The sequence below is a fragment of the Cannabis sativa genome, chromosome 1 (genome assembly GCF_029168945.1).
Source record: "Cannabis sativa cultivar Pink pepper isolate KNU-18-1 chromosome 1, ASM2916894v1, whole genome shotgun sequence".
NCBI lineage: Eukaryota > Viridiplantae > Streptophyta > Magnoliopsida > Rosales > Cannabaceae > Cannabis > Cannabis sativa.
Window position 1 is genome coordinate 45,902,484 of NC_083601.1, and position 17,738 is coordinate 45,920,221.

The window sequence follows — 17,738 nt, forward strand, 5'->3', positions numbered from 1 at the left end:
AGAAAAATTAAAAATTTATAATATAGAAAGTAATATTTAAATAAGGGTTTTTTCATTTACATTTCAAAGAAGTATTTTTTACATTTTTACAGAAATCCACTTAGCAACCAATAAAGCAGCTTAAATCACAATATAAATTCACATAGCAACCATTAGAGCAACCTAAACTGTAAAAATAATAACAATAAAAAAAAAATTAGAAAATAGTATATGAGATGATTATCGTTTGAACAATCTATTTCACATGCGTATAAAATAAAAGAATTACGCGTTCAATAAACTTTTTGAACTTTGTTTTCAGCGTGCTACATTGTTGCCAAGAAACCACTACCAGACACCGTCTATGTCAACATATCTTTTATTGTTTTATTATTTTGTTTTGTAATAAGAAAATAACTTTTCATAAAAATAAAATAAATGTGTTTATAGACTACCCATTTCAATTGTTGTGCTTTCTTAAATTGCATACCTATACAAGGGTGCAAGTTTTGATCGATATTTGTGGAGTGGATTATCCTCTCAAAAACAAAAATTTGAAGTGATCTATAATTTATTAAGTACTCGGTATAACTCACAAACGTGTACAAACTAGTGCAAACGAAGTAACACGAATATCTCTGGTAGTCAATCTATTTCATCAGCTGGCCAGTGAGAGCAAGAAGTTTGGGATATGTTTGGCATTGCTTCCATCAATCATCTAGACTTACGCCATATATCAACATATTACGGTTTCGAGGGTTATCTATTGCGAGAAGACTTTCCTCTTAGTAGATATGTGAAAGTACATTATGGTGATTAAGAGAAACGTGTGGTTTCTGAATCTATTGAGATGACCTACAAAATTTGCTATTTCAATTTTGCTAGTCCAGAACAACATAACAACAGACAATTAGATAATTTAATAAGAATATGTTCGGGGACAAATCAATAGAAAATGCTATTTGCTTTGGTTGAAGGCCATAAATGGAATGAAATGAAAGAGTTTCACGAGAATTGTCTTGATCGTTGGATATCATTGAGAAATAGGAAGAAGTGTTATCAAATGATTTTTTGCAATTCTTTCCAGCATGGAATTGGTAAAGTACGACAGTCAGCAATCCTGTGATTCGTATGGAGAAATACCAGGTAATTTGTGTAATTTCACGTCGTTTGAGGAAGGTCAAATGTAATAATTTTGAGATTGTATAGGTATGAGACTAAACAATTGAAGAACAACAAGGTACATTTTATTTTCTGGTAGCCCATCACAAAACAACTCCACAATTAAGAGCATCTCCAATGGTAAAACTTTAGAGGATGTTTGGTGAGGTAGAAATATTATGTGGCAAAATATTAAGATGCTATATCATTGGAGAGAAAATAATGTCATTCTAAAAATTTACATGGGTGATATGTTGTGTCATTGATGCTATTCATATTTTTAAATAAAAAATTGAAGCTAAAAAATTATTGTAGTTAAAAATTAAAATATATATTAAATTATAATGTGTAAGATCATAATTATAACATTTTTAGAGAGTGTTATACATTGAAGTATTTTTTAAAGTAAGAGTATCAAAAATAACGTGAAAGAGAGATAAAATAAAATGTTATATTTTTAGATTACATGTAAATTTTTAGCATCCTTGAAAAATATTAACATTGGAAATGCTCTAGCATGCTTGACCTTAATAATTTCAAAATAAATAATTTTAAAACTAAAAGTTAAATTTAATTATTTAAACTTAACTTTTAAATTTAAATTAAATTTATTTAACATTTAATTATTTAAATAACCACTTGGGGCTAGCTCAAGTGGCCATAGGTGGGTGTGTGAGTGTTGGAGGTCCTGGGTTCGAGTCTCAGGTGAAACATGATGTAATATATAAACGCTTGAATCAAAAAAAAATTTAATTATTTAAACAATTAAATTACTTTTTATTTTACTTTTCATAATTTTTAGGATTGTCTACTAGAACAAATTTTAAAAAATAATACATATTTTTTTTCTGTGATGTGTAGTTTTGACATACTACTTTGAGTATGCTGACGTGGCAAATACAATTTGATTGGTTGGCCATTGTTGGACCGTCAGATTAAAATCGAATCACAGACTGAGATTCATTCGAAAATCTCACGTGCCGAGTCCCCCAAAATGGCAAAACCAAGACTAAAATCTAATCTCTCACGTGTTAAAACATGACCAATCCCCAACTCCAATATCTGGCCTTAATTTCCCATAATACCCCTATAAAACTAGATAACTCTGTTTCAACCTTCTAAATTAAATAATAAATTTCCAAGTCATTACCAATACCATCGGATTTCCATTTCTATATTTGATGACGACGCTCCCATAATCTCTCTTCATTAAAAATCTAGGGTTTTTTTTCGCCACGGACTATCCCTAGATCCCAGTTTCATTTGATAAAGCCCTCTAATTGATTCAATTTTCGGTGTGCTTTAGGGTTTTGATTTTGAGTAATATTCTAATTTTGGCTTGCGGAAATTTCGGGTTATTCGTTACGGTATATTTTTTTTCCCTTAATTGGTCGAATTGGGAGTTTGCTTCGCGAGCAAGTTTTGGTTTTGGTTTTGATTGTGAGATTTGGGGCTTGTTGATTTTTAGGTAATTGGCGTGTTGGGATTTAGGGTTTTTGTTATTGGCATTGGTTTGTTGGGGTTTTGAATTGAAGGATTGGGGATTTAGGGTTTTTGTTGTTGGGAGATGGCGACAGTTGGTGGTGCGGAAGAGGTTGAGTATGACAGTGATCCAGAGGAGGCGAAGCGATCCCTTGCGATGCGGAGGAGGGAAGCGAGCGATGATGAGGAAGGAGAGGGAGAGGGTAGTAGTGAAAAGTTGAGGGTTGATCGTAGGGCTGTTATTCATTCTGATGAATCCGATGGGCAGGGTGGGGCAGCCGAGTATGATGACGATGATGATGAAGAAGAATTGGGCTTGGTAGATGATGAAGAGGATGAGGGTGGTGAGATTGACGAAGAGGAAGAATTTGATGAAGAAGAGGTTTATGAAGCGAGTTCCCATGAGCGTGATGGCAGGGTTCCGGCTTCGATATCTGCAATTCCAAAGGAACATGTTGGTGATGTTAGGAGGCCTGTGGAAGAATCAGAAGACGCCCAATTGGGGAGTCAGGCCGAGGGAGAGGTGGAGGGGGAGGGAGAGGAGGAGAAGAAAGAGAACGAACCTTTTGCTGTGCCTACGGCAGGAGCTTTTTACATGCATGATGACAGGTTTAGGGACAATAACGGTGGCCGACACAGGTATGGGATTTTTTTTCTGAATGAGTTGGGATGACATTGTCGAATTAAAAAATCTTAATGAAATAAAAATGTGTATTTTTTTTGTTAATTATTAATTACATTCATTATGACTCGTACACTTCTTATTCTGTTGTGAGAGTTTTGATGATGATTTTTCACTTCCCACATCGTATTTAAGTCAGTTTCCTAATAAAGATGTTTGCTTTAAACTTCTTTTGGAAAGGAAGTGCAATTTTACTTTTTTTGATGACTAATGAGATACAGTGATAATTTATTTCTGTTTATGTAGGCGAACTCAAGGGGGGAGGAAGTTGTGGGAGTCCAAGGATGAGAGAAAGTGGGGCCATGACAAGTTTGAAGAGATAACTTTCCAGGACAGGCATTATCAGGAGGTAATACTGTTTTAATATGTACTGTCAGTTTATGAAACTTGCTCAAGTGTTTATATCTGCACGCCTTTCTTTCTGTTTTGGTTTTTATACCCTATGTAATTTTCAGGGAAGGAGATCATCTAGGAGCAATTATAGAGGCCGGGGTCGAAATTCAAATCGTGGTGTTGACCGTAGTGTTGACCATGGGTATGGTAGAGGGAACAGACCTAAAGCATACAACAACAGTACTAATCAGGGCCATGTACCGAAAGGTGTGAGGGGAAAGGGGCTCAGGAAGTATGAACCTGCTACAAGGAACAACAGTCAGTCACCATCAATGTCAAACAAACAGTGAGTGCAACCTTTTTATGAGCAATCAATTATCGATTGGATAATCGTTTTTTGCTGAAAAGTAGTTTAGATTATGAAAATAATTAATTATTTTTTCTGTATGAAGTTTCCAATATTAATGCTTATGGATTGGTATTCTCTTTGTTGACCTTTGTAGATCTGGGAGGCCTTTTGAGAAACCTTCAAATTCTAATTCAGCCAGAGCTTTCACCCCTGCATCTAATGCTGAATTTGATCAGGTTGCGTCTAGGAAAAATGTCTTCGCATCGAGCTTGAATTCAGCTTCCCCTCCTTTTTACCCTTCAGGATCCTCCAATAAAGAGATCAACCTTACACAGAAAAGGGATGTTCAAACTGGAAATACCAACAGGAATCTTCGCCCATCCAGTGTGGACAGTGCTGTGCTCCGAGGAAAGAATATACCTGAGTCTGTCGGCATGGACAAACTCAACATTGATGATTCGTCCAGTTCAGTTGCTGGGAAGACAGTGAGTAATATTAGTACGCAAATGTCACCTTCAGGAGCGGTGTTGCCTAATACTGTTAATACTGCTCATTCTTCTCAGTCAAGGATTCACGGTAGGGCTGTCATTCCTGGACAGATGGCTTATCAACCAAGTCCTCATAACCAGGCCATAAGAGGTTCCTTATCAGCACAACCACATGCTGCTCAGCGAAGTCCAGTTCAAGGTCGAGGACAAACTTTTGTGCAAGTTTCTGCACAGCAAGTAGGACAGCGTCCTGGTAGTGGTTCTCAATCTTCCTCTCCACCAAACACAGCTCTGTCGGTAAATTCCTTTGAAACTGGTGAAGTGGTTTCATCTTCAGAGGTAAATAAATCTAAAACAGCTCTGGTTGCTAAGGGAAAAGGTGTTATTCAAGGTAATGGAAGGGGCTCTGTTATGTATGGTGGGGCCCAGGTCATTGGGGCCACGGGTAGCATGGGTGTAAGTCATGGAGATCAGAACTTCCCTGGTGCTCCGACCTTTCTTCCAGGTATTGCATCTTGGGCTCATGTGAAAGAAAAATAATTAGTTATTTTTTCATGGTCTCTACTGTCGAGATGGTAGTTTACGTTTGTTAAAACATACTATTATCTGATCCTTTTGAACAGAATTTGAGTTATTAATTCTAACTTTTTGCAAAGAATTTGCAAGACTTACATGGATATTGTTGCTTGTTGGGCAGTCATGCAATTTGGAGGTCAGCATCCTGGTGGTATTGGGGTTCCTGCTGTAGGGATGGCATTTCCTGGATATGTTGCTCAGCCACAGGGTCTTGGTCTTGGAAATTCTGAGATGACATGGTATGTAGCTTTTTTAATATATAACTGCTAGTCTACTGCTACACGGTTGTCTTTTTATAACATAGATGCTGTCCATCTAATAAATTTGAGACTTACATTATATACTGATTTTTATATTTGAAAATATTCAGTAGCTATTTTCTATAATCTACTTTCTGATAGGAAAGTTAATTGTTTCAGGTTACCAGTTCTGGCCGGTGCTGCAGGAGCCTACTGTTCACCGTATCTTGCTGTTGATGGTTCTTACCATGCTCGCCCATCTGGACAGTCATCTTCTGGAGGTGCTGCAAGGTTGGTTGCATGTTGAAAACTGGTTTTGCTGTTAAACCCTGCTTTATTCATTGTCTGCTACTTTTGTTGTTTTTGATGGTGAATTTGTTCATTTTTGTATCTGAAGACTGAAGCTACTAATTAGTGTTATATCTCTAGCCTCTAGATTAATGTGTACGAATAATATGGTCTTGAACTGGGTTAAGGAATTTGTTGTCATGATGTTATGATTCATAATTATTATGTATATGGAAAATGATCTTCTTTGTTGTTATTTGCTGTGTTGTTTTTTCTTATCTACTGCATGCTTATGATATAAAGCTCATTCTTCTTCTTTCCCTTACTTCAAAGAACATTTAACGCAGCGCTTTCTACTTGCAAGTGTTTTTAAAGGGTTGTTTCCCTTCCAGCATTTTTTTTTTTGGCTTATGTTCTTTCATCTTCTATGTTGCTGCTGCTCATATAAGAAAATGTGGCTAATTTTTCGCATCTTTTTTTCTTGTGTTAGAATTTTTGAACTGCAAGCTTTGCATCTTATCTTTTGTGAAATCTTAATTTGATTTGATCGATAACTTTTTGTATCTGTTCTGTTTCTCAGCAAAGAAGATATTGCAAACAAAACCAGTAATGAATGGAAGTCTCCACAAAAGCCTGGTAATCATATCACATCCTTAGCCTCTTTTTTACATTTTTAAATTATTGGATATTGACCAGTTGTTCTGTATCCAGACTCAGTGAATGATGAATTTGGACAGCGTCAAAATAAGCCTCGCAGGCAAGTTATCTTCTCCATCTTATTTTGGAGAACATTTGTGAAAGAGGGCTCTGGTGAAAGAGCATATGCTATGTTTTTTGTATTTTAACATATGTTTGCCCTTAAATTGCAGATATTCAGAGATGAACTTTGGTCAATGAAGTACTTAAATAGGGTGAAGCTTGTTTGAATAAGCAGATAAAAGTTTTGCTTGAATAAAACTGTCTTTACTTTGGGCATCGGAAACTTCTGAGTTGTGAGAAACTGGTATCTCATGCCTTCCTCTAGGTCCTCTGTGTTTTCCGGCTTTATTCTGGGGCACTTTGGGCCGCAATGTGTTACAACATATGTTAGGTATTTATACCAATGCTTTTTTCTTTATTCTTTGGTGTAAATTAATCACTTTAGAGTTGGTACTCTTCAAGTTAAAATAAAACCTTTTTGTCATTGTTTTTTATTTCAATATTTTGTTGTTGAAAAATACTCTATGGGTACTTGTTATCTGATTTTATGTACTGTTATTTGTAATGGTATGGCATGTCCAAATATCCTTTTGTTGCTTTGATAGAAAGGTGGTTTAACAAATTTTACTCTGTACATTCTTCTCACCATTCCGTCCCGTTGTTATTCTTGCAGTTTTGTATGGCAAACGCCTCTCAATGCTGCATTCAGTTTAAGATCAATATTGCAGCTTGACAGGTGGCAGTTCCTCATTAAAATGTGCGGTAGGGATTCTATTCTTACCAAAGATTGTGGTCATTTTTAATGTGGATATTTGAATGAGGCAGATCATCTTTAGGTGAATTCTTACCATCTTTTGGCATTTATCCTTTTTTTTCAGGTTTTCTTGTTGCTTGTTTTTCTAGGTGAAGCTTGTGAGAAATTTAGGCGGGCTTCTCTTTGATCCGTATACCCAAAAAAAGGAAAAATAAGAAAAAAAAAATAAGGAAAAAAAATAGGGCAAGAATGATTGTGCAGAGCTGCTGTTACCTTGGTGAAGCTTTTTCTGTTTCTGAATAATCTTTAGTATAAATGGTGCATATTGTTTTCTTATTCATTTTAGCCTACTTTTGCTGGTTTTGAAATTGAAAGAACTTTTTCTATTTGGGTTGGTGACTGAAAACTTCTATGCTGGGGATTATAAGGAATGGTGGTTAAGAGTGTTCATGTGATGAGGGAACTTTTATAATTTGTTTTGCTGTGATGAGTGAGTTGATGTTTTCATATGAAAGACTTGTGTTTTTTTTTATGCAAATGCAAAGGTTTGGCTATCATGATTGTGGTTGCTCAAAATATATGGAGTAGTACTCTTTATGAATTTAATGAAACTCTCATTATTTATATTCTCTTATCTAACATTACTAACCTTATGTTGTGGAATATGGACCCTTTGATTATAAAAGAATAAAAATAAAAAAGCTAGTAATGGTTTACCTATCTTCTCAACAACCTTTTTAGGTTTTTATTTAATATTTATTTAATAGGATTTGGTGTATATACTTGCCACACATAATAATTGAGGGCGTCATGTGCTTGGAAAAAGGGGTCATACTAGTTGCTGTTTTAAATTGGATCTTTTGTTTATTTTTGGAAGTTGTAACTGTAACAATGACCCCTTTAATTGTAAAAGCAGGTTACAAATTATAGAAAAATCTATATGTACAGACAATTTATACAAACTGAGCAATATTGATTTTCAGAAGTTTAGGCTAAAGTGGTTTTAGGGTGCATTTGGGATCAGCCGTGTAATTCTTAGGTATTGTAATTACTTAAGTAGTAATTTTACCCTATTTTAAAATATGTGTGTTTGGATATGGGTAATTGGATATAAATTGTTATTTTTATGTTTGATAAATTAGAGCATTTCCAATGACATTTTTTATTTTTTAGACAAATTTTATTTAAATAGCTAAATTGTTAAGATAGTGAGGTATAATTTTTCTTCATGTTACTCTTATTTTAATAGTTTGTATGTAATGTGAATTTATTAAATATAAATTAATAAAATAATAAAAATGTAGGAGTGCTTTTTTATTAAAATATTATTAAAAATATTTAGAAAAAAGTAGGAGAGAGTTCCCTATAGATTGTTTATTATAGGGAGTTACTTTTTATATTAATTAAAGAGTATTTAAAGAGTATGGTTGTAGACGATGTTAGTAATTACACAGTTTAATGATATTAATCAGCTAAAAATAGAAATATTTTATAATTATATAGTGTAATTATGCTTAATTTTTACAATTACTTTAAATTATACTCAATTTAAATTGCATAGTAATTTTCGAGGCAAACCATTAATTTTCTTCTCCATAAAGGAGAGAAGTCTGGAGTGGTCAAAAAGCAATTTTTACATTTCTTTTTAGTAAATATGAAATTGGTGCTTAAGAAGCAATTAATAACAATACTTTTTAAAAATTATTATATTAAATTATAAGAGATTTTATATTTATAGCAATGACATAATCCCTTAGATAGCATTTCTCATTAATAAATTGTAAAAGGTGATTAAAAATCCAATGGCAGGGATCAAGTGCCGAGAACCACCGACGGTACAGTAATCTTTAATGCAAATATTAATAAGGTGATGAAGTCTTCATTAAACAACAACACTCTCCACGTGTCGTGACTGTCGTTGACCGCAAGAAAAGGAATCATTGGTCATTGGCGAGAACAGCGTGTTCTTCGGTAGTCAGCGCCGTAGGAGACCACTACCACTACCCTATCTCATCTTTCATTTGCTTTGGTGTAATAAAACTCTGTCTGCACGAGTTGACTCTTGGCACGTGCGAATATATCATTTCCCATTGAAATCAGCAACAGCAACACAAAACTCACTCTCTATTCAATTTCGTTCTTTCATGAACAAAAAAGCTTCTTAATTGTACAGAAGAAACAAACTTTCCCCAAAACCACCCTCTCTCGCTTCAGATCTCACTCTCTCCTTCTTCCTAAACATCTTTCTTAGATTCGCTGAGCTGGTGTCGCTCTTTTGGATTGGAACTGTGAGTTTTTCTCCATCGAATTCTTTGAATCTCTTACTTGTTTAGTTAGAGTGATTATTTATGTTAACCGCGGAGGATGGATGACCTTTGTTTTTTGTTCTGTTTTGATCAGTTCTTGCATTGACTTTCTTATCTGTTTGGTTACTGGAAAAATGCCGGAAAACGATTTGTACTAGTTGTAAGTTCTTGATACTTGTAGTTTATAGCTAATTTATTCTGTTCCATGAGTGTTTTCCGAACTGGTAGTTATGTTGATTATTTAGCTCAATTCTGTTGATTGAATTTGAATGTGGTATTTGCTTCGTTACTTAAATTTTGTTAATGCAAGAAAAAATTTGTTTGCCAAATGCTGAATGCCGATTTAAATCTGAGTAAAATCTCAAATGCTGAATGCTGATTTAAATTAATTTTAGATTTAAGTTAAAATTTCAAACAAAGTTTCAATGTTGATGCTACAAAATCAAAAATATGAAGCTTCTTGTTTCGTGCAGGACTGGAAACTTTGGGGGAGCTGTTAGAGAATTAACATGGAAAGTAGATGAAACTCAACAAGGCAATGTAATATAGTTGTGCAAAGATGGAAGAAGGAAACAATTTAGGTGAGCTTAAGTCATTGAGGATAGGGGGTAGTTTTAAGTCTTCATTGTCTGGTAGATCAACTCCTAGAAGTTCTCCATCCTTTCGAAAAACACATTCGGGCCGCACTCCTCGAAGAGAAGGGAGGGGTAGTGTGAGTGGGGTACAGTGGTTCCGTAGCAATCGGTTATTGTTTTGGTTGTTGTTGATTACTCTCTGGGCGTATCTTGGATTTTTTGTTCAATCCAGGTGGGCTCATGACAATGAAGATAAGCATAACTTTTTGGGATTTGGTAAAAAACCAAACAATGGGAACTCAGAAACTGAGCAAAATCAACGACGAGAATTGAGTGCCACTGATATTTCTGTGGCAGTTAAGAATGAGACTGTTGAAAATCAGGCTACAGATGATAAGAGGATGGATGTAGTTTTGGCCATGAAAGAGAATGAAGTTTCATCACATCGAAAGATAAATTCGAAGAGGAAGAAAGGTAAAAGAAGTGGTAAAATGCGTGGTAAGCAGAAGGCCAACACTGAAGTTAAAAGCCTAGATATAGAGGAACAGGAACCTGATATTCCCAAGACAAATAGCTCTTATGGAATGTTAGTTGGTCCATTTGGTTCATTAGAAGACAGAATTTTGGAATGGAGTCCTGAGAAACGTACTGGAACTTGTAATAGGAGAGGGGACTTTGCACGACTTGTTTGGTCTCGGAGATTTGTGCTAATATTCCATGAACTTTCAATGACTGGTGCTCCTCTTTCAATGATGGAATTGGCAACAGAGCTTTTGAGTTGTGGAGCAACTGTTTCTGCTGTAGCTCTTAGCAAAAGGGGAGGATTGATGACAGAGCTTTCTAGGAGGAAAATCAAGATGCTCGACGACAAAGGCGAGCTCAGTTTCAAAACTGCAATGAAGTCTGATCTTGTTATTGCTGGATCAGCAGTCTGTGCATCCTGGATCGGTGAGAAGCAATCGAAAAGCAGTTAATTTAAGTTATTGAATGTCTTGATATTACTATAGTTACATAGTTGGCCGCTCAAAATGCATTGTTTACTCTCTCTTGAAATTTGTATTCTAAAAGTAAAAGTCATGCATCTATAATGTACATTACTGTCTTTCATTCTGAAATTCTACATTCTTTCAGCTGAAGGAGAAGCTTCTAAGCTTCCTTTTGAGGTTTGAAATGTTATTGAATTCATCATATTAACAAGCCAACTTTGTTTCAGATAAATATATTGATCGTTTTCCAGCCGGTGCAAGCCAAATTGCTTGGTGGATAATGGAAAACCGCCGAGAATATTTTGACAGGGCAAAAGTTGTTCTTAACAGAGTGAAGATGGTAGCTTTTCTATCAGAATCACAGTCAAAGCAATGGCTAAACTGGTCTGAAGAAGAAAATATTAAGCTGAGGTCTCGTCCCATTGTTGTTCCATTGTCTATTAATGATGAGCTGGCTTTTGTTGCTGGCATTGCTTCTACCCTTAATTCTCCATCTTTCAGTACCGAGAAGATGATGGAGAAGAAGCAATTGTTAAGAGAATCAGTTAGAAAGGAGATTGGCTTGAAAGATAACGATATGCTTGTGATATCTCTGAGTAGTATAAACCCTGGAAAGGGTCAGCTATTGCTTCTTGAATCAGCACATTTGGCGACACAGAAAAAGCAAGATGATCCTAAGATTAAAATTCCTGTGAATAAAGGCCGAAACCAGCCTCGTTTGGCGAAAAAGGGTCGTTTGAGAGCTTTATTCAGAAATTCAAATGCCACTGGTGAATTATCAAATTCCTTGCAACATATAATTATTAACTGAATCTCAAAGAAAATAATTCAGTCTAATTACTTTTTGTTTATGATGTAGGGTCTTTGGGCTCCGATGGTGTTAATAAGAAGTTGGATAATAAAGGAATGCAAGAGCAGTCTGTTAAAATTCTTGTAGGCTCAGTTGGATCTAAGAGCAATAAGGTACCCTACGTCAAAGAGCTTCTAGGATTCTTATCTGAGCATTCAAACTTTTCAAAATCAGTTTTATGGACTCCAGCAACTACACGAGTTGCTGCACTTTATTCTGCTGCAGATGTCTATGTCATTAATTCCCAGGTAAGCTAACTTTTTAAAGTTTACAAAGTGTGATCACACTATTTATCTGTTCACTCTAATTCTTGTATGAAAACGGCATATGTTAATTTTGAAAGGGTTTCACTTTTCAGGGAGTAGGAGAAACATTTGGGAGGGTGACAGTTGAAGCCATGGCATTTGGTCTTCCGGTATGACATTTTAATTTTATTCCGCTAATTAAACAAGTTCTCCTAAACACTGATGGATTTGACATTGACAATACAAGCTCTTACTTTCTCTGTATTAAACAAAACAGGTGCTTGGAACAGATGCTGGAGGGACAAAAGAGATTGTTGAGAACAATGTAACAGGTCTTCTTCATCCTACAGGAAGGTCTGGTGCGCCAGTCCTTGCCGAGAACCTTCGGTTCTTGCTTAAGAACCCAATAACAAGGAAGCAAATGGGGATGAAAGGTAGAGAAAAAGTGGAGAGGATGTACTTAAAGCAGCACATGTACAAGAAATTTGTAGACGTTGTAACCAAGTGCATGAAAACCAAATAAGGCTTGTCATTGTGTCATTCTCATTCTTTGATTGCTTCTAAAGTTTTAGGGGGCCGCCGCCGGTACTGTGAATATTGAAACCGATTATTGATCCGATTATTGATAACCCTATGTTTAATTTGCTTTTCTTTCTTTAGGAAATGAAATCCCCTTTTTAGTTGAATTTTGTTCAAACAATTCACTCATTTGGGGTAGCTTGAAAGTTCTTAGAGTACAGAGAAGTTTTTTATCTTTCTTCAAAAATGCTTAAATATTGTATTGCATTACAAATTTGACCGGATACGTTTTGAGATTACAAATTAAGGAATTGGGTACCAAAAATGAATTAGAGTTAATATTAGGTTGGATTGGAGATGATGAAGTTATATGTGCTAGTAATTTTTTCACATGGCGAAGACTAACTGAAGACATAGAAAAAGTGTGGATTAACTCCAAATTCCAATGTTTACTACTTACTACTGTTCAATTTATTTGACGTCTTAGCTTTTTTTTTCTTTTTTCATATTAGGTTATTGTCTTTGATTTGACTGGTATTTTTTTATTTACAAATAAATCATTGATAATAATTAGAGAATGAAAAAGCTGTCGGTGGTGAGAACTGAGATTTGATAAAATTACAACTTTGGATCTTTACTCATAATCTCAGCCGACGCATGCTAACTATAAAAAGTTAAAAATTAAAAATTAAAAATAAACAAGTGAAATCAGAGAATGAAAATTGTGTAGAAATACACACACACAGCTAATTCATGTTGTTTGATTGGTATTTTGTTTTTGTCTTTAGTAAGTAAAGCTATGTTTTATTATTAATTTATTGTGTTTGAGCTTCGGTGGTAGATAGCACCAAACAAATATTGACTCCAATCGAATTGTCTGTCCAATGGAAGCTTCAAGTTTCTGTGGTAATTGATTGCATGGATAAGTAAACCCAACCAAATTCAATGATATTAACTTCTTTTTAACCTAATTTTGTTTAAATTGCAGAGCTCCTGACTCCTGAGGTAGCTGACATGAGATTGATTGAAAGCTTAACAACCTTTCGTTAGAGCTAAAAGAGAAAGAAAAAAGGTTTGTTTTTTGTTTATGGTAAAAGCAAAGTGAATCAACCAGGATTATTATTATTTTGTAATCTCATCATGGATTGCGTGAGCTGCGGGGGTCCATTATTGGACATTGGTATTCGTTTGTGGGATTGCTCGACCAAGAGTATGGATTATTTTCATGAACTTGAAGACAATACTGAGTCCTTAAGTGATGCCATGAACGATCTCAGGAACCTAAGCCAAGATGTTAAAAAAAGAGTTGAATTTGCTGAGAGACAAAGTTTGCAGTGTACAAATCAAGTAAAAGGGTGGTTGGAAAAGGTGGAAACTTTGGAAGAAGATGTGAACCTAATTCTGTTAAAAGCTCGAGAACAACTCCGAACCCGAAACCACAAATGTCTTGGTGGTTCTTCCTGTTTTAGCCACAAGCTTGGAAAGTCTGTAGCTAGAAGACTAGATACTGTGAGAAGGCTACTGGAAAGTGGACAATTTGATGCTGTTTCTGACAAGTTGCCGTGCCTTATGGTGGATGAGATGCCTATAGAGAGAACAGTGGGGTTGGACTTGACATTGGGTGAGGTTTGGAGTAGCATCGAGGACAAAAGTGTGGGAATTATTGGGTTGTATGGCATGGGCGGCGTTGGAAAGACTACCCTTTTGAAAAGGATCAACAATGAGTTGTTTGGTTCAAGAAATGATTTTGATGTAATCATTTGGGTTTTGGTATCCAAAGAAGCAAGTATAACAAGAATTCAGGAAGTTTTTCGTTATAAATTACAGATTCCGGATGAGATATGGAATGCCAATGCAGCAGGAGACAGATCCATTGAGATACACCAGATTTTAAGAGGTAAAAAATTTGTAATTTTGCTTGATGATGTTTGGAAAAGGTTTGATCTTTTAAAATATGGTATTCCTATTCCAAATGATGATAATGGGTCTAAAGTAATATTTACTACTCGTTCCAAGGAAGTGTGTGGCCATATGGAGGCTGATAGGTGCATTAGAGTTGAGTGTTTGACACAAGAGAAAGCCTTGGATTTGTTTTTGGAGAAAGTGGGAACAGAAGCTCTGAATTCTCATCCAGATATACCACATCTTGCCAAGGATTTTGCTAAAGCGTGCCAAGGCTTGCCACTTGCTTTGATTACCATAGGGCGTTCCATGGCTAGCAGGAAAAAACTAGAGGATTGGAAACGCGGGATTGAGTTGTTAAGGAACTCCTTATCAAACTTCACAGGGGTTGTTGATTATGTTTATCTTCTTCTCGAGTTTAGCTATGACAGCCTGCCTAGTACAACTCTTCGGTCTTGTTTTCTGTACTGTTCCTTGTTTCCAAAGGGCTCTAGTGTTGTGAAGAACAGGCTTATTGATATGTGGGTTGGGGAGGGTTTTTTTGATGAGTTTGATGACATACATGATGAACGTAGACAAGCTGAAGAAGCCATCGAAACTTTGAAGTTAGCATGTTTGTTGGAAGAGGGTGAATCAGAACAATCTGTGAAGATGCATGATGTAATCCGCGAAATGGCCTTGTGGTTAGCTTGTGATCGAGGCCAGACGAAGAACAAGTTTCTGGTGAAAGAAAGTGTAAGGCCGGACAAATTTGCGAAATGGAAAGATGCAGAAAGAATATCATTATGGGGTCCTGAAATTAAAGATCTTTCTGGAGTTAAGGTTTCTCCCAACCTTATAACATTGCTTATAACTAGTACCTCCATAATAACATTTCCATGTGAATTATATGAAGCCATTCATGCCTTGAGAGTACTTGATCTGTCAGGTAATCATAGCTTAGATTTGTTACCTGAAGGAATTTCTAGCTTAATAAATCTGCAGTATCTTAATTTGTCTAGAACTACATTGAGAACTTTGCCTGTTGGGATTAAGAATCTCAAGAGATTGAGGTGCTTCTTACTAAATGATACTTATAATCTGATTGATATTCCAAGGGATGTTATATCAAGTCTTTCACATTTGCAAGTGTTTAGTAAATTACAAAGCCCAGATCAAATGCATTACTGTCCAATGTATGATGAAATAGTCTTGTTGGAGGAGTTAGAGAGCTTGGAACACATGGATGACATATGCATCACCATATTTGAAACACTTTCTGTCCAAAAACTATTGAGCAGTACTAAGCTACAAAGGTGTACAAGAAATCTTACAATTATGTGGTCTTTTACTTCACTCAACTTATCAACTTCAGTTCTAAGAAGACTCAAGTATTTGGAGGTTCTTGAGATATGGAATGCTGATACTCTCAGAATTTATCCCGAAAAGCAAAGGATTCAAGGTTCTTTATCAGTTGAAAGACTGCACAGCCTTCGAGTTTTGGTGATTGTTCGGTGTGAAATGCCTGATATGAATTGGCTGGTTTATGCTCCATGCCTTGAGTTTCTTAAAGTGAAAGACTGTTCATCAATTAAACAACTATTGAATGAAGATTTTGGTGATGAAAATGCATTCTCATGTCTCACAATGCTACATTTGCAAGACCTTCCGGAGCTGGAGAGCATCATAAGTCCACAGCAAGCCTTGGCATTTCCTGTTTTGAAGGAGATTGAAGTGTTGAATTGCTCAAGTCTAATGAAGCTCCCTTTTGATTCCAACAGTGCAAAGGAAAGTTTGATTAGAATTAAAGGACAAAGGGAATGGTGGGAAAAGCTGGTTTGGGATGACAATTATGTTGAGAGCTTCTTAAGTTCAAAATTTGTGTCATTGGATGGTATTGCCACTGGCACTGAATATGAATGCCTTCCAAAACTCTCACTTCCTTCAGATATTTATACACTACCATCCTTATCTCCCTAAAATTCATATTCTTGAAATTTATAGAGTTCCCAAGTTAGAACTCATGTAAGATAATTTGAAAATGTATTGAATTGATTAACTTCATTTTGTTTTATTTTTTCTTTTCCTTTTTCACTTTTGTCCCTACAAATCCAGCTCTTTCCAGCCATATTTCTCTTGCCCCATCACATAAACACTCTTGAGTATTCACATGATTTTAAAGACAATCCACAAATTCTAATTACTTGAATATACTACACCTTTTCAATGTTTATTAAACTTTTGGGAAAAAAAAAATAATAAATTTATAAAATATAGAGGGGTATAACCGTAATTACAGAGATTATTTTTCTATTAATAAAAAAATTATTCCAAACTGTTACATAACTATTATAAATAGAATTTTTTTTTTCTTAATAAAAAATGAACAAAAGTTATTGAAAACAACTAGTAAAGATGCTTAAGTTAATCCGTGATATATGGTGTTGTTAACTTAATCATAATTATGATTTGTTTAGCTTGAGAAAAAGGTAAAGAACAAAAGTTATGGATAAAAGAGAAAAGTGTTAAGCCAGCTGAGCTGAGGTGGTGTTCTTACCAATTTGAAAAAGTTGCAAATTGTGGGTTTGTGGTGACCCACAATGTCACAAGAAATTACAACAATCTTAGCTTGAGTGGTAAAGTAAGTGCTGTCCTCATCTCCTAAATTCATATCATCATTTATTGCCTTTATCTTTTTCTTTTCCTTTTTATCTCTCTATAAAACATTTAATTCTATTTCTGTGTTTTTCATGTCAATAGTTTGAATCTATGGAAATGGGATGATGATGCCTTAAGGATTGAGGAATGAATACCATTGGCCTTGTCTTTTTTCTATATTGTTTTTTATTTAAAGAAATACTAAAAGTATCACCGAATCTACCACTCTCTTATTTAATATTATTATTGGTTTAATTAAGTATCGAGTCCTATATAGTTGAGCATTATTATTAGGTACTAGTAGTATTTAGTACTACGTGTCAATATTTAATTACACTAATAGTAATATAACACTGAGGATGATACTAAGTATCAATAATATCTTTTAACAACTTTTAATAAATTTAATATAATAATTTTTAAAAAATAATACAAACTAATCTTCAACACAATATTTTTAGAAGTTAAGCACTTTTGGCCAATAGCAATAAAATGATAATTCACATGAATTAATTATTGTGGTGACTTGGTCTGTCTTTTTTTCCTTACACGCGAGGAAAAAAGAGCCCATATTTTGTTTTTTCTTACATACATTGATGAGGGATTTCAGCTCCAACATGAAACATGCCACGAGAAAACGACAATGGGCCCAAAATGGACGGCCCATAGTATTGATTCCCCCCATAAT

At 35.1% G+C, this 17,738-nt stretch overlaps 3 protein-coding genes across 6 annotated transcripts; all 3 read left to right on the forward strand.

Moving 5' to 3' along the window:
• Nucleotides 1-2,265: 2,265 nt before the first annotated feature.
• LOC115705264 (protein MLN51 homolog) lies at nucleotides 2,266-7,654 on the forward strand. 3 transcript variants are annotated; one of them, XR_009688539.1, is made up of 11 exons: nucleotides 2,266-3,261; nucleotides 3,551-3,653; nucleotides 3,760-3,983; nucleotides 4,141-4,979; nucleotides 5,172-5,289; nucleotides 5,470-5,580; nucleotides 6,158-6,213; nucleotides 6,289-6,334; nucleotides 6,447-6,667; nucleotides 6,950-7,038; nucleotides 7,155-7,654. XR_009688539.1 is itself a non-coding variant. In XM_061117739.1 (9 exons), the coding sequence occupies exons 1-9, from the start codon at nucleotides 2,708-2,710 to the stop codon at nucleotides 6,472-6,474; spliced, it is 2,079 nt and encodes a 692-aa protein (XP_060973722.1). In that variant the 5' UTR covers nucleotides 2,273-2,707; the 3' UTR covers nucleotides 6,475-6,776. The 3 variants fall into 3 exon arrangements, 1 of the variants encoding a protein (XP_060973722.1); XR_009688540.1 differs by having other exon boundaries at nucleotides 2,273-3,261; nucleotides 7,180-7,654; XM_061117739.1 differs by lacking the exons at nucleotides 6,950-7,038; nucleotides 7,155-7,654 and having other exon boundaries at nucleotides 2,273-3,261; nucleotides 6,447-6,776.
• A 1,137-nt stretch (nucleotides 7,655-8,791) lies between these two features.
• LOC115705265 (uncharacterized) lies at nucleotides 8,792-12,729 on the forward strand. Of its 2 annotated transcripts, XM_030632548.2 has the most exons (7): nucleotides 8,792-9,318; nucleotides 9,431-9,496; nucleotides 9,810-10,859; nucleotides 11,125-11,667; nucleotides 11,757-11,995; nucleotides 12,106-12,162; nucleotides 12,270-12,729. In XM_030632548.2, exons 3-7 carry the CDS (start codon nucleotides 9,896-9,898, stop codon nucleotides 12,513-12,515), a joined length of 2,049 nt encoding a protein of 682 aa, XP_030488408.2. In that variant the 5' UTR covers nucleotides 8,792-9,318; nucleotides 9,431-9,496; nucleotides 9,810-9,895; the 3' UTR covers nucleotides 12,516-12,729. The 2 variants fall into 2 exon arrangements, with proteins under 2 accessions (XP_030488408.2, XP_060973737.1); XM_061117754.1 differs by lacking the exon at nucleotides 9,431-9,496 and having other exon boundaries at nucleotides 8,865-9,318.
• Nucleotides 12,730-12,861: 132 nt separating this feature from the next.
• LOC115705250 (probable disease resistance protein At5g63020) lies at nucleotides 12,862-16,486 on the forward strand. Its single transcript, XM_030632531.2, has 2 exons — nucleotides 12,862-13,417; nucleotides 13,500-16,486. Exon 2 carries the CDS (start codon nucleotides 13,652-13,654, stop codon nucleotides 16,370-16,372), a length of 2,721 nt encoding a protein of 906 aa, XP_030488391.2. The 5' UTR covers nucleotides 12,862-13,417; nucleotides 13,500-13,651; the 3' UTR covers nucleotides 16,373-16,486.
• Nucleotides 16,487-17,738: the final 1,252 nt, after the last annotated feature.